Source organism: Myotis brandtii, unplaced genomic scaffold (assembly GCF_000412655.1).
Source record: "Myotis brandtii unplaced genomic scaffold, ASM41265v1 scaffold381, whole genome shotgun sequence".
NCBI classification, from domain to species: Eukaryota; Metazoa; Chordata; class Mammalia; order Chiroptera; family Vespertilionidae; genus Myotis; species Myotis brandtii.
The window spans coordinates 1,042,942-1,055,179 of record NW_005364633.1 but is presented as its reverse complement, the minus strand read 5'-3'; the positions used below and the strand labels follow the sequence as shown (position 1 = coordinate 1,055,179).

The 12,238-nt window shown below is 44.4% G+C and overlaps 1 protein-coding gene across 1 annotated transcript in view; it reads left to right on the top strand.

Annotated features, from left to right (window-relative positions):
• The window catches only part of SDPR (serum deprivation response), a gene marked incomplete at its 5' end in the record, with an annotated part of 13,447 nt that extends 1,555 nt beyond the window's left edge, over nucleotides 1–11,892 (top strand). The window contains 2 exons of the mRNA XM_014544767.1: nucleotides 4,303–4,479; nucleotides 9,502–11,892. Of these exons, the coding sequence (XP_014400253.1) occupies nucleotides 4,303–4,479; nucleotides 9,502–10,299 (975 nt within the window). The remainder of the gene's footprint in view (nucleotides 1–4,302; nucleotides 4,480–9,501) is intronic.
• Nucleotides 11,893–12,238: the final 346 nt, after the last annotated feature.

The following is a 12,238-nucleotide window of genomic DNA, read 5'->3' as shown; positions in this document are numbered from 1 at the left end:
CAGGCTCATCCGGCTGCTTCATTGTCCTCCCCAAACCACACTTGCTGTTCTAAAGCTTCAGGCAGCTGACCTCCTCCTATACCTTCCAGGCTTTTTGCAGCTAGAAGTTTTTTTTAGCTTTTAATGCAAATGGAATAGCTTTTCATGCACCAAATAAACGGAAGAGAGTAACTGTTATCTTTCTTAAGCCATATAAGATCCTTCATTTATTAGCCCAAAAGGCAGTAGAAATCTTCCCTCTGGAAGCATTGCTAAGTTAAATCCTCATCTCCACACAAAACTAAACATGTACAGACCTGTTAGAGGAACTCTCCCTCCTTCCTGTATGAATCAAAGAGAAGAACTCTTGACCTAACCCTCGGCTCGGGAGGAAAAACACAAGTACTTATCTAGTCGAGGAAAAACACGATTTGTAGGGATCGGGTTTTGTTTTGATTTGCTACGGACAGCTGTACATGTTGGGGGGGGGGTACGGAGAAGATATGTGACTAAAAACTGGAGAGAATTCTAAACCTGACATTTAGACAAACCATCGTTGGGGAACTTAGAGACACAGGCTGCTGCTGAGGCCTGGCCGTGGCCTCCTGTTTCGTCACCTGGGGTTGACAGGTGCGAGATTGCAGCCAGAACGGGAAGAAATTCTCCGCATAGTGAGTGAAAGGTGAGACTGGGCGCTCAAGACCAAGGGGGAAGCGAAGAGAAGCCCAGGCAGTGGCTTAAGCTCCACTCCGGGCCTCTTAGCAGGCAGCCCCCGAGGACACTTAGTTTTGAAAAGAGTCGTTTAGGAGGCAAGGAAAGGGGCCTTTCTTAAGCCAGGAAGATCCTTTCTTAGCCTAAAGGATATTCGCCATCTCAGCTCTCAAGGCGTCACCTGATGGTTATTTAAAGAAACAAATGCGAGTGCAGCTCCTCCGTGGAAGGGTTGCTCTTTCTCTTGATCCTTCTTAAAGCGAAGGTTTCTAGAGGAGTAATTATGCCAGTGGATAAAACAATAGCTGTGTTAGAGAGTGCTTTAGCATAGGGGCTGAGAAGGTTCATTTTGCCATCAGACATCAGTTCAAATCCTAGTTTCCCCCCTTGCCAACTGTGTGCACGGTTTATAGCTTCTCCAGGCTTGTGTCCTCATCTGTGCACTGAGAATATTAATAAGAGCAAAGAACGTTTAAGCCCTTAGTAAGCCCTGCCTGCACTACTAAGCGCTTTTCTGGGCGTTATCTCCCTTCCCCCAGTTACCGATGAGGATGTGGAGACATTTCTATCTCGTCTAAAGTTATTTATGAAGCCAGTGATGAAGCTGGGGTTGGACTGATTCCGAAGTGTGTGCTCTTCAACACACATGCTCCCTCCTCCTCGCACTCTCCAGGGTGAGGAGTCCAGGAAATCACACTTAAAATGGCCGGTGACCGGCCTGGTGTAGGAACTCAAAGAGAAAGCAGCTCTGCCTGGGTGGGTTTGAAATGCATTTGCAGGGAAAGCTACACTTTTGCTTGGTTAGAAATGTGCTTCTTATCAACCAAAGCCCTTGTGTGCATATGTGCATAACCCATGGCCACAGACAATAGGGTGGTAAAGGCCTGGGGGTGGGGGGGGCGAGCTGGGAAAGGTCACTGGGGGGAAGGGGACATCTGTAATATTTTCAACAATAAAGATTTTTTAAAAATAAAAATACAAATAAATAATAATAATAATAATTAATAAATATGCCTCTTAAGTAAAAACTGACCCTACCCTACCCAGGATCTTGAAACAGCGATGCTTATGCTTTTTCAGTTGAGACTTATTAAAAGTCACACACACACACACACACACACACACACACACACTCCCTACCATACATTGTATGACAACTACCATGTTGAAATCAGTACCATGTCACCACCGCTCCATGCAAGCAAAGGACCTGCCCATAGAGCCTTCCCCACACGGACCCTCTTGGCAGCAGCCCCGTCTGCACCGTGTGGCAGAGGTCCTGTTCCCTAGATCTGCAGAGAGGGCGGAGGGCGGGTACGGTACCAGGGCCCCCTCATATCTTTACGTGATTGTTGTCACTTCCAGTCAGCTGAACGGTATGTCGGTCTTTCCTGGACTGAATCCATTGGTTTTCTAGTTTCCAACCCAAGAGTTCATGTGAAAATAGAAGAGGAGAGCGGGGAAAGGAAAGCTGTTACTGACGTGAGGTACCTGGTGCCGTGGCAGCGGTTCTCAACCTGTGGGTCGCGACCCCTGAAAATCCATCCTGCATATCAGATATTTACATGACGATTCATAACAGTAGCAACATTACAGTTATGAAGTAGCAACGAAAATAATTTTATGGTTGGGGGTCACCACAACATGAGGAACTGTATTAAAGGGTCGAGGCATCAGGAAGGTTGAGAACCACTGGAAGATCGCGTGTCTAGTCTGTCGGTTCCTGTTATGTCCTCCCAAATCTACAGGTGCTTCTGGGTTGGCTGGTTGGTTGGTGGGTTGGACCTAGATGCTCACACATTTGCATTGTCTAAAATTCCAAACTTGGTCCTCAATGTATCCCGTTTAAATCATGTCATTTGTTTATTTAAACCTGTGCTGAATTTACATGTTAAGCCTCTCAGGCCTTAGCCATTACCTCAGATTATAAAGCAGGAGTATCTAAAACTGGACAAAATTCATTTTCCTTTCAGCAATAAAGGAAATTGTCAGATCCTTGTTAAACTTAGCAGCTTTTCTTTCTACATTTCTATAGGATCAATGTCCAAATTCAAACTACTGTGACAGGACCCAGGACAAGTGAAATGAGACCCAGAGGGGTTGCTGATCAAAAAGCAAACGCTAAAGACTAATAAGGCTAATTCTTCACCTGTAAGGCAGGCTAGATTTTTACTAAAAAAATAGAATTTCTATGGAAAGTCAGTGAAAAGTGAAATGAGACCCAGAGGGGTTGCTGATCAAAAAGCAAACGCTAAAGACTAATAAGGCTAATTCTTCACCTGTAAGGCAGGCTAGATTTTTACTAAAAAAAAATAGAATTTCTATGGAAAGTCAGTGAATATGCAGTTAAGAGGAAATTTTCTCTGTTGATTAGAATTTCATAGGTAACTGACCCTGCCTGAGGGTGCGAGGCCCACTGATGGCCTCTTAAGGGGTTAGTTGATGATTATTTGAAAAAGCAGTTCAGGAATTATTTCAAATCCAGCAAAGAAAATGAGAGTCCTCATGGACAGCTTACACTTTCATCCACATAACATTGTGAAACTGGGTGAAAAGAGTAGAGGTCAGGTACTTGCTGTGGATACATTCGTGGAGAATCAAGCCCTTAAATGTGTTCAAATATTCACCTTTTGGGTTCCTTCCATGAGATCAGAATTTTAGAAAGGCGCTAAAAGGGTAGCGCCTTCAGACTGTTTTTAAATGGATTTTTTTCGAAAGACTATACTCCTTTCTCTATCCAAAGCCACTGTTCTGCAAACTGCAATTCAGACTTAGAAGACACAGGGACCCGGATCATAAAAAACACCTTTTATATGACAACGTGTGATGTTTATATCACATTGATTAATGTTCCCATAATGGAATATTGGTTTCAATATGCCACTTACCCAGTGCCCTTTAGTTTATGAGATAAACAAAATACTGGTTCTTATTGTTATTGTTTACACTTATTGAATGTCAGCCCTCCCTCAGGCACTTTATGGGAATAACTGATTATTGTTGGTATTTCTTCCAAAGAATCATGGCTTTCATGTATTAAATGACTAAGCTCCCAGATGCGGCCTTGCCAAGTAAGCGATGCGCCTTCTGCTGTTTTGTAATCTCTATGTGTTCGAATGGAGTGAAAAGGGTTCCACATGCAGCTCAGGTCTCAGGGTTTGGATTCTTGCGTGAAACAAAACGTGGTTGGCATCAGGATACTATGGGATGGCTTCCGTCGTTTGTTAACTATTTTTCATGGTATTTAGGTGAATGTCACAGAATCGGATATTTTAGAGCTGGAAAGCACCTTAATAACCATTTAGTTTAATCTCATTTTATATCACAGAGGCAAAGTAACTGGACAGGTTTCATTGTATTAACAGTAGAAATTATAGAGCTGAATTGTGAAATCAGTAGAAACAAACACTCTAGTCCCACTAGGGCAAAGTTCACGTTCACTGGGCTCTCTACGCCAGCTTTTCAATAATTCAGTGTGATTTGGTTTTGCTTTGTCTTATGTGTTTTTGGTGTGTAACAAAGAACACCTAACCAGCGTGATCTTAAAAAAGAATTGAACCCTTGATAACACTGAAAACTAATGAAACTTTTAAATCCTCCCGAATGTGAAAGACTGCTCGGGGATTGGAAGTAATGCTTTTTATTCTTATGACTTGCCGCTCCCACCAGCCGCTGCCTTCGGGGTGCAGTTCTAATCAATGCTTTATCCACTTGGCAATCTATACCTCAGCAACACGAATCGGAGAGAGCCATCAATGTGGAAAAGAGACCCATAAATCAGAATGTCAGGTGGGCATAGTTCCATTTTAATAACTAGTATTTAGAGATTATTGGATAAAACATTTCATGGACATAAATTTATGATCCTCATATCCCTCCAAGATGCCACCACATCCCGGTGGGACGATGACAGTCTTTGTTATTGTCTTCTAACAACAGGGGTGATAAGCTAGTGACAGGAGAGCAAGCCGCCGGCTTGTCTCTCTTTATTCAAGCTTTAAAGGACTTACTGTGGCCTCCTTTTCGAATGCTAGTCATAGAATCTCCTTGTCTTTGAAAGTATCCATAGCTGTATACATGTGCAAAGATTCACTTCCACGAGTTCCAACCCAAAAAGTGCCTTGCGTGTAGGCAAGTTTCTCTATGTTGATGTCTATATGCACAACTGGAATTATTAGTTCAAAAGAATTAATATAAACAGCAAACAAGCGGAAGTACAAGGAAAAATGCCGCTGCTCAAGAGCTCTCTCCACTCTTTTTCTCTTGCGAGCGTGTCACTCGTGTCTGTTTGAAGTGTTCTGTTTTACTCTTCCTTCCTTTGAACTATTCCTGAGGGGTTTTGTGAAACATCAGAACCAGGAGCAGGTCCTCAGTGGAGCCTGGCTATCTTTTTGAAAATAAGTCTGTAGGGCAAATAGTCGGCTGGGTACAACTTCCGAAGGAAGCAATGCAGCTCCCAAGGGATTCTTAATGCCACTCGAAGGAATCACAACCCTAGCAGGTATGTGGGCAGCATAAGGCAGCAGTGACAGAACTGAAGGTATATATCTGATCGTCCCCCTTGAAAAAGCCAACCATCTTGGAATCTTCCAAGAGAGTAGATCAAAGACATTATGACCAGAGGCCAAAGGCAGAAGTGTCACCTCCCCTGTCGGAGGTGAGATATCAAGTGTGTCCCTGAGGTGTGTGTGTCCTGAGCTAGGCACGTGTGCAGGTGAGACTGGGCACCTGGGGGTCTCTGTGCAGTGACAGAGGAACCACTGTCTGAGGTTCAAGTTGAATTTCCATCACAACAGTCACTTCACATTAAATACCAGGCATGCATTTACCAAAGAATGGAGCTTTTTAAGAGTGTCAGTATTGTGCTGCTTCTACACAAACATCATGGGAAGGTGAGGCCTACATGTGCTTGCACATTCACCGATTCCTGCGAGAAAAGGAAAAACAAAGGGCTCACCTTCAGAGTGATGCCTTAAGAAGCCACAAAATAAATACTGTCCAGTAGACAGAACACCAAGTGCGGCTCGAGTAGTTAAAGTGACAGCAGAAGCCTAGCAGATAGCCAAGAAGACATAGCTCACTGGGTTCCAGCCGCAGGAAGACGCAACCAGCCCATTCTGGATTATGTCTGTTCCTGCTGCGTTTATTTTCACAGTTGGCACCAAAGAGCACTTGTATAAATTTCCCTGGCATCGCATAAAAGAATTCAGTTGCATTTCCTACTATCTCTTGACTGCCCTCAGCTCTGCAGTGTGAATCTGCCACAGGTCATTTCTGAATCACACGATCACGCCCTTTGCTCAAACCGTCCTCAAAGGACCCATAAGGAGAGATATGAGTAAAGCTCAACCATGCTTTTTTAATAATAACATTTACATTGAAGAAAAAATGCAAAATTATTAGTTGAATTCTTTTAGAAGTCCGGTTACTGGGTCTACCTTTCGTTGAGGTTGAAGAAAAGAAAGCTGGCAGGGCAATCCTTTGGTTGCCATGGGAGATTATACACATGTACCTCTTCTCGTGGAGCCAAGGCTAATTTTGAGTTTTCCACCTGCATGTCTGCCATCTTCACTAAGGTATATATATATAATTTCAGGGAGGGAGGAAGGGAGAGGGAGATGGGAGATAGAAACATCAATGATGAGAGAGAATCATTGATCGGTGGCCTCCTACATGCCCCCAACTGGAGATCAAGCCTGCAACCCAGGCATGTGCCCTTGACCGGAATTGAACCCGGGACCCTTCAGTCCGCAGGCCGACGCTCTATCCACTGAGCCAAACCAGCTAAAGTCACTAAGGACTTTTAATAACATTTCCCTGAGCTCTTGGTTTCTTCCTTTTCTTCAAGCAACTCCTGTCAAAGCATCCCAACCCTCTTGGCAAACCGCACAAGTAATCTCGCTTGTGGACTAAGCATCAAAGCCCTGGCTACTTCTGCAGTCTGCCCCTCGCTCAGTCACACTCGTCCTCTGCGAATAAAACCCTTCTTACAAATGGCAACCCTGCTCTCCTCATGCCTCAGGTTCTCCTCGTTTCCCAGCGACAGCCGCAGTCAGCACACTTCCTTCTAGACGCAGAGCAGGCCCATACTTTCGCAGGCTTCTACCCTCGGGGCTGTCTTAGAAAGCCACCGTACCCAACAGGCACTCCTTCAACAAATAGCTGTTGAGCTGCCAGGAACTATTCCTAGTCACTGGGGCATAACAATGAACAACAGACAACAATTCCACCTTCATGGGGAGTACATGCCAATGAAACAGAGGCGAGTTGAGACTTGAAACATGGGAACGTTGCTCTCTGTAAAAGTCCATGTCATAAATGATTTGTGGGAATCCCATCCTCCTTTTATTTTTTAACTTTGTCTTTTATACGGTGTTCCTGACATTTTTTTTATTCTCACCCAAGGATATTTTTCCATTGATTTTTTAGAGAGAGTGGAACAGAGAGGGAAAGACAGAGAAAAATATCGATGTGAGAGGAACACATTGATTGGTTGCCTCCTGCACGCGCTTTGACCAGGGCCCAGGCCGGGGAGGAGCCTGCAACTTGCCCTTGACCGGAATCCAAAGCAGGACCCTTCGGTCCACAGGCCAATGCTCTCTATCCATTGAGCCAAACTGGCTAGGCCCTGACAATTTGTTGACATTCAAAATGGGAAGGTGTGGATGAAAGAATGTGAAGTGATCATCCAAAAACCATATATACATACCACATAGACACAGAGGACTATGCGGCGATAGCCATAGGGAAACGGAGGTAGGGGGGAGGTGCAAGTGGGCAAAGGGTGGGGGGAAATGGGGATGGAGAGAGACTTTGCTTGGGTCAATGGGCACATGATACAGTGTGCAGATGATGTTTCATTGAGTTGTACACTTGAGACCTATATGGTTTTTCTAACCAATGTTACCCTAATAAATTCAATTTTAAAAAATGGGTGGGTATGGAGAAAGCTTTAGGAAATGGAATCTGTGACTTCTTCACTCTACCAAGGATTCTATTTAACCAGGCAATTCTGCTCTCTACCTCTACCCAGGACTTTCCCCTTTGTTTCTAACCAGTTTAGGAAGGGCTCAACATTCTTGTCCAGGAAGCCCTGTTTAATAATAGAGGCTTGATAAGCTACACTTGGCTTGAGTATATGTGTGTAAGGGGGAGACACAGGGCTGTGTCTTCGCAGAGAGTACCATAATTATACCATTCAGTGGTAATAAGGAGAGGGATTTTTAATTTTTTCTTTATCAAAACTTTGTTCATTTAGTCTTTGTAGCAAGAAGTTAAAAAATATGTAGGCTCACTCTTAGAGCATGTTTCTGATTATAATGTCAATTTTTCAAAATTGCAAAATGAGAAGGGGAGTTCTTACTGTTAACATGAACTTTGCATGAAGTTTAGATCCCAGACAGACTTCTAAAGTCACTAAATCTCGTTATTTTTCACACTGAACATGTACTGGGCAGTCCACAATATAACCAGGTAACATCACGGCTTTGGTGGAAGCAGGTGGTATGGGCTCTGGCGCCGGGCCCACCTTGGCCTTCTTGCAGAGCCCCTAGTGTCCCTAGAAGTACAGTCCAAAGGCTGCTAATCTAGGTCAGATCCTCCCGTTCATGTCTGGAAGGAACCGAGACCCAACGAGATGAAGTTATTTGCCACAAGCCACACACCATTTAGCAGTACAGCAAGGACTGGGATTCAGACTTCCGGTCACACACTCTTTCTACTGTGCTGTTTCTTTTCATGAAAATGCGAAGGCACTTGGTTGGGTCTTGTTTTCCAATATTCAAATAAAAATATAAAAATCAAAGAGATTTTCATGCTGAGTGGTCCAAGTCTGTCTACATTCAAGTCTCCCCACTTAGTAACACTGGCGAGCCATTCCCCTTGCCCTGTGGAGGCAGGTGCCCAGGCTCTGCCCCCTGAGACATGGCAGGGGCAGGTCTTTGCCTGCGTGCCTAGAAGCTGGAGAGAGAGGTGTACTGGGCATAATGTGTTGGGGTGGGGGGGGGGGAGTCCTGAGCTTCTCTCCTCACTCTTAGCTCTAGGTGGGGGCTGAAGCATTCTTGTCCAGGAAGCCCTGTTTAACAATAGAGGCTTGATAAGCTACCCTTGGCATCATAATTCCCCTTCACTACTCTAAATATGGCTCTAGTGTGCCACCTCCCCTTTTTAATGCCCACAAAGGATATACTAAACCCCAAGGTTTTGTGAGTGGGTGCCCAGGAGGGCTGGCCCTTGCTTCCCTTACTCTAAAATTATGTTTTTCCTCAGAAAAACTAGAGTGCACTTGGAACAGACACCAAGGTTGGCCATATCTTTACTTCTGGCTGCTAGTTGGGGAGGAAACCTGGTCAAGGCTTTACATGGGGTCTCACACTTGAGGACTTCCTGGTTTCCCTCCCCTGCCCCCACCTTTTATCTTTCAACTTGACCGCCAGGCTCCTTCTCAGTGGGATATTGGCCGGAACGGAGCTGGGTAGGAGAGAAGTTCACAGTGACTTACTTTAGCTCCTTTATCGAGGCAGCTTCCTGGTCGATCTGAGCCACAGCCCACTTCCCCCTCTGCCTGTCACTGATAGAGCCCTTGCCAGAACCCTCCCAATCTTCCCCATGGGGAGCCCTTGGCCTTATCCAGCTTGAGGGGGGTGGGGGGGCCTTGACCGATTTACAATTAACTCTTCATGTCCTGGAAAACTGAAACCACAAACATTGGGTTTCTATCATGCCCAAAACTTAGAGCACAGACATTACAGCCGCTCGGGCCTGTTGGGAAATGCATTACTAACATGAACTCTGCCTTGTCCATCTCCGCAGGAAGAGCATGAGATCCCCGCCAGTGTGTTTGCCAAGGAGCCTGTGCCCAGCCCCAACGAAGGGAAGGAGGACCTCGCCGATGAGAACAAGTCTTTGGAGGAGACCTTGCACACGGTGGACCTCTCGTCGGAAGATGAGTTGGCCCACGACGAGGAGGCCCTGGAAGACAGCGCAGAGGAAAGTATGGGAGAGAGCAGAGCCGAGAAGATCAAGAGGTCCAGCCTCCGGAAGGTGGACAGCCTCAAGAAGGCCTTCTCCCGCCAGAACATCGAGAAGCAGATGAACAGGCTGGGGACAAAGATCGTGTCTGTGGAGAGGAGGGAGAAGATTAAGAAATCGTTCGCTTCCAACCACCAGAAAACATCCTCCGGGAAGAGCTCCCCCTTCAAGGTCTCCCCTCTCACTTTCGGGCGCAAGAAAATCCGAGAGGGGGAAAGCGCTGGGGAGAACGAGACCAAGTCCGAAGACGCGCCCAGCAATGAGCACGTGCCCAACGACCACGACCACGAGGGGAGCTCCCTGGCCGAGGGCCTCTCCCAAGCATCCCTCTCCAGCGTCCTGGCCGAAGGGAAGGGGGCCGAGGGGGAGAGTGGGAGAGCAGCCTCGCGGGGGAGTAACTCTGGCATGGACAGCAACGTGGACTTGACCGTCGAGGAAGATGAGGAGTCACTGGTGGCCCGGGAACAGGCACAGAAGGTGCACCATGAGGCCGGCTACGCGCTCAACTCCAAGGAGGCAGAGCGGTCGGAAGAGGAGGCCGCCCAGCCCCCGGTGCTGCAGGTGGGCCAGATGGCCTGAGCAGGAGGCCCACTGGGCCCAGCGGTGCCTGCAGGCAGGTGGGAGCCTAGAACACGCGTCCACGCGCCTCCAGCGCTACCCACTCACCACTGTGTTGTTGCCCATGCAGCAGCACACAGGTGACCAAGATTCGCTATGAAGGCAGCCTGTCGGGGGCTCCATTTCTAATTTGCTCCTAGGTTCTGTTTCTGTAGGATTTCTCCAAGATTGCCCAGAAGACATGAAGCAGTTGAAAAACACTGATCAGGTTAGCTTAGTCAGAAGAACCAGGGGCTCCTGAAGACACTAGTCATGAAAGGCGATTGACTTGGGGTCATTCCATAAGCTTGCTGCATAACGTACCAGTAGTACATGGAATTTCCACAGAACTCCGTGCATCTGTTAGTTATTTTTCAGGTGTGTGATATACGATATACATGTGTGTTTAAGCTAAAGGGGTAACTGCTTTTTTAAAAAAAGAAAACACGTTTTTGAGAAGGTAGAAGAAAAAGTTCAGTTGACCATCCACTTAATGGAAACCATTTTCTTGAAAATAAAGTAAAAAATTGTAATTTTTAGCTAATGAATTAAGACATGTAGGAAAATCAGGAATCTTAGAAAAAGAAAACTAGAAAATGATGTGGGAAAATAAGAAAAACAGGAACAAAGATGCCAAAGAAAATGAAGACACAGAGAGGAAAAAAGTATGTGCTTAAAAGTAGAATATTTACAATCTAAGTTCAAGTATTTCACTCTTTATAACAATACTAAAGAAGTTCATATATCTGGAATAATGTTATATTTTCACAATATTTTTATTTTCTAACATTTTCAAATAATATAAAGACATTTTACTGTGTTAAAGCTGTATTTTTTCTTAATATATAGAAGACATTACAAATATTCCCCTGAAGAAACTCAAAAGGATGTTGTCTCTTTAACACTGGGAATGAACATAAATATTCAAAATTAATTAACACATGCTGCCTTTTCTAGGAAGTTGGAAAATGCTAGTCTTTAATGTAATGTTTTCCAAATTTCAAACACTCGCACTCAAAATGTAACATTGGTTTATAGGATATGAAAATCAACAGGTTTAGGAAAGGGAGGGCTTCTGTTTGTCCTTTTTTTAGACATAATGATAATTTCATTCCAGGTCATATTTTATTTATATGTCAATTTCACATCATTTTAGTATGTTTATTCACTTTTTAAAGCATGCTAGTATTTATATATATATATGCACATATATTCAGATAGGGACATTTTTACTACTGCCTAACATTATACTAAAATGATGCTTTATCTATTTTTAATTACAGAATGCTAATGTTTTGAGAATATTATGAAACTATAGTTTAAAGACAGGTAGCAAGGAGCAGTTCCCTGCCTTTAGATTTTGCCACTCACTATAAGTAGCCTTACAAATATAGCTAACCCAAGACAGTATTAACAAACTGCTTTGTCTTATAAAAGAGATAAGTTTAACAAATGTATTGATGGCATAACCTATACAGCTATCCTTGTTTTTGCAATCATGTACCCCACGTATTAGATGGTTGAACTAACAATGGCTGTGTTAAAGAAGACTAAATAAACCAAAAATGAAAAGTATATAACAGTGTCAGTTTGTTGGCAGAACAATTTTAGAACAAGCAGAGAGAATTGATTTTTAAACTCTCCTCCAAATATAGCTGTAATGTTGATTGTTTCTGTCTTGATTTCCCCTATTAACTCGGCTTTCTCTTTTCCCTGATCTCATTTAGAATCTGAGTCTCATTCTTCCAGTTTAACTTTCTTGACATCACCTTGCCAGCTCTGGGGAGCATGTGAATTGATTGCAGCTGCTTGATGAATTTGATATTTCCATCTGCATTTTTGCTGTTTGGTACCAGACCTCATAATACCTTAAGTAGTCCTGCAAACATGAATGTATCGAGCTGTGCATTCAGTTGATCCG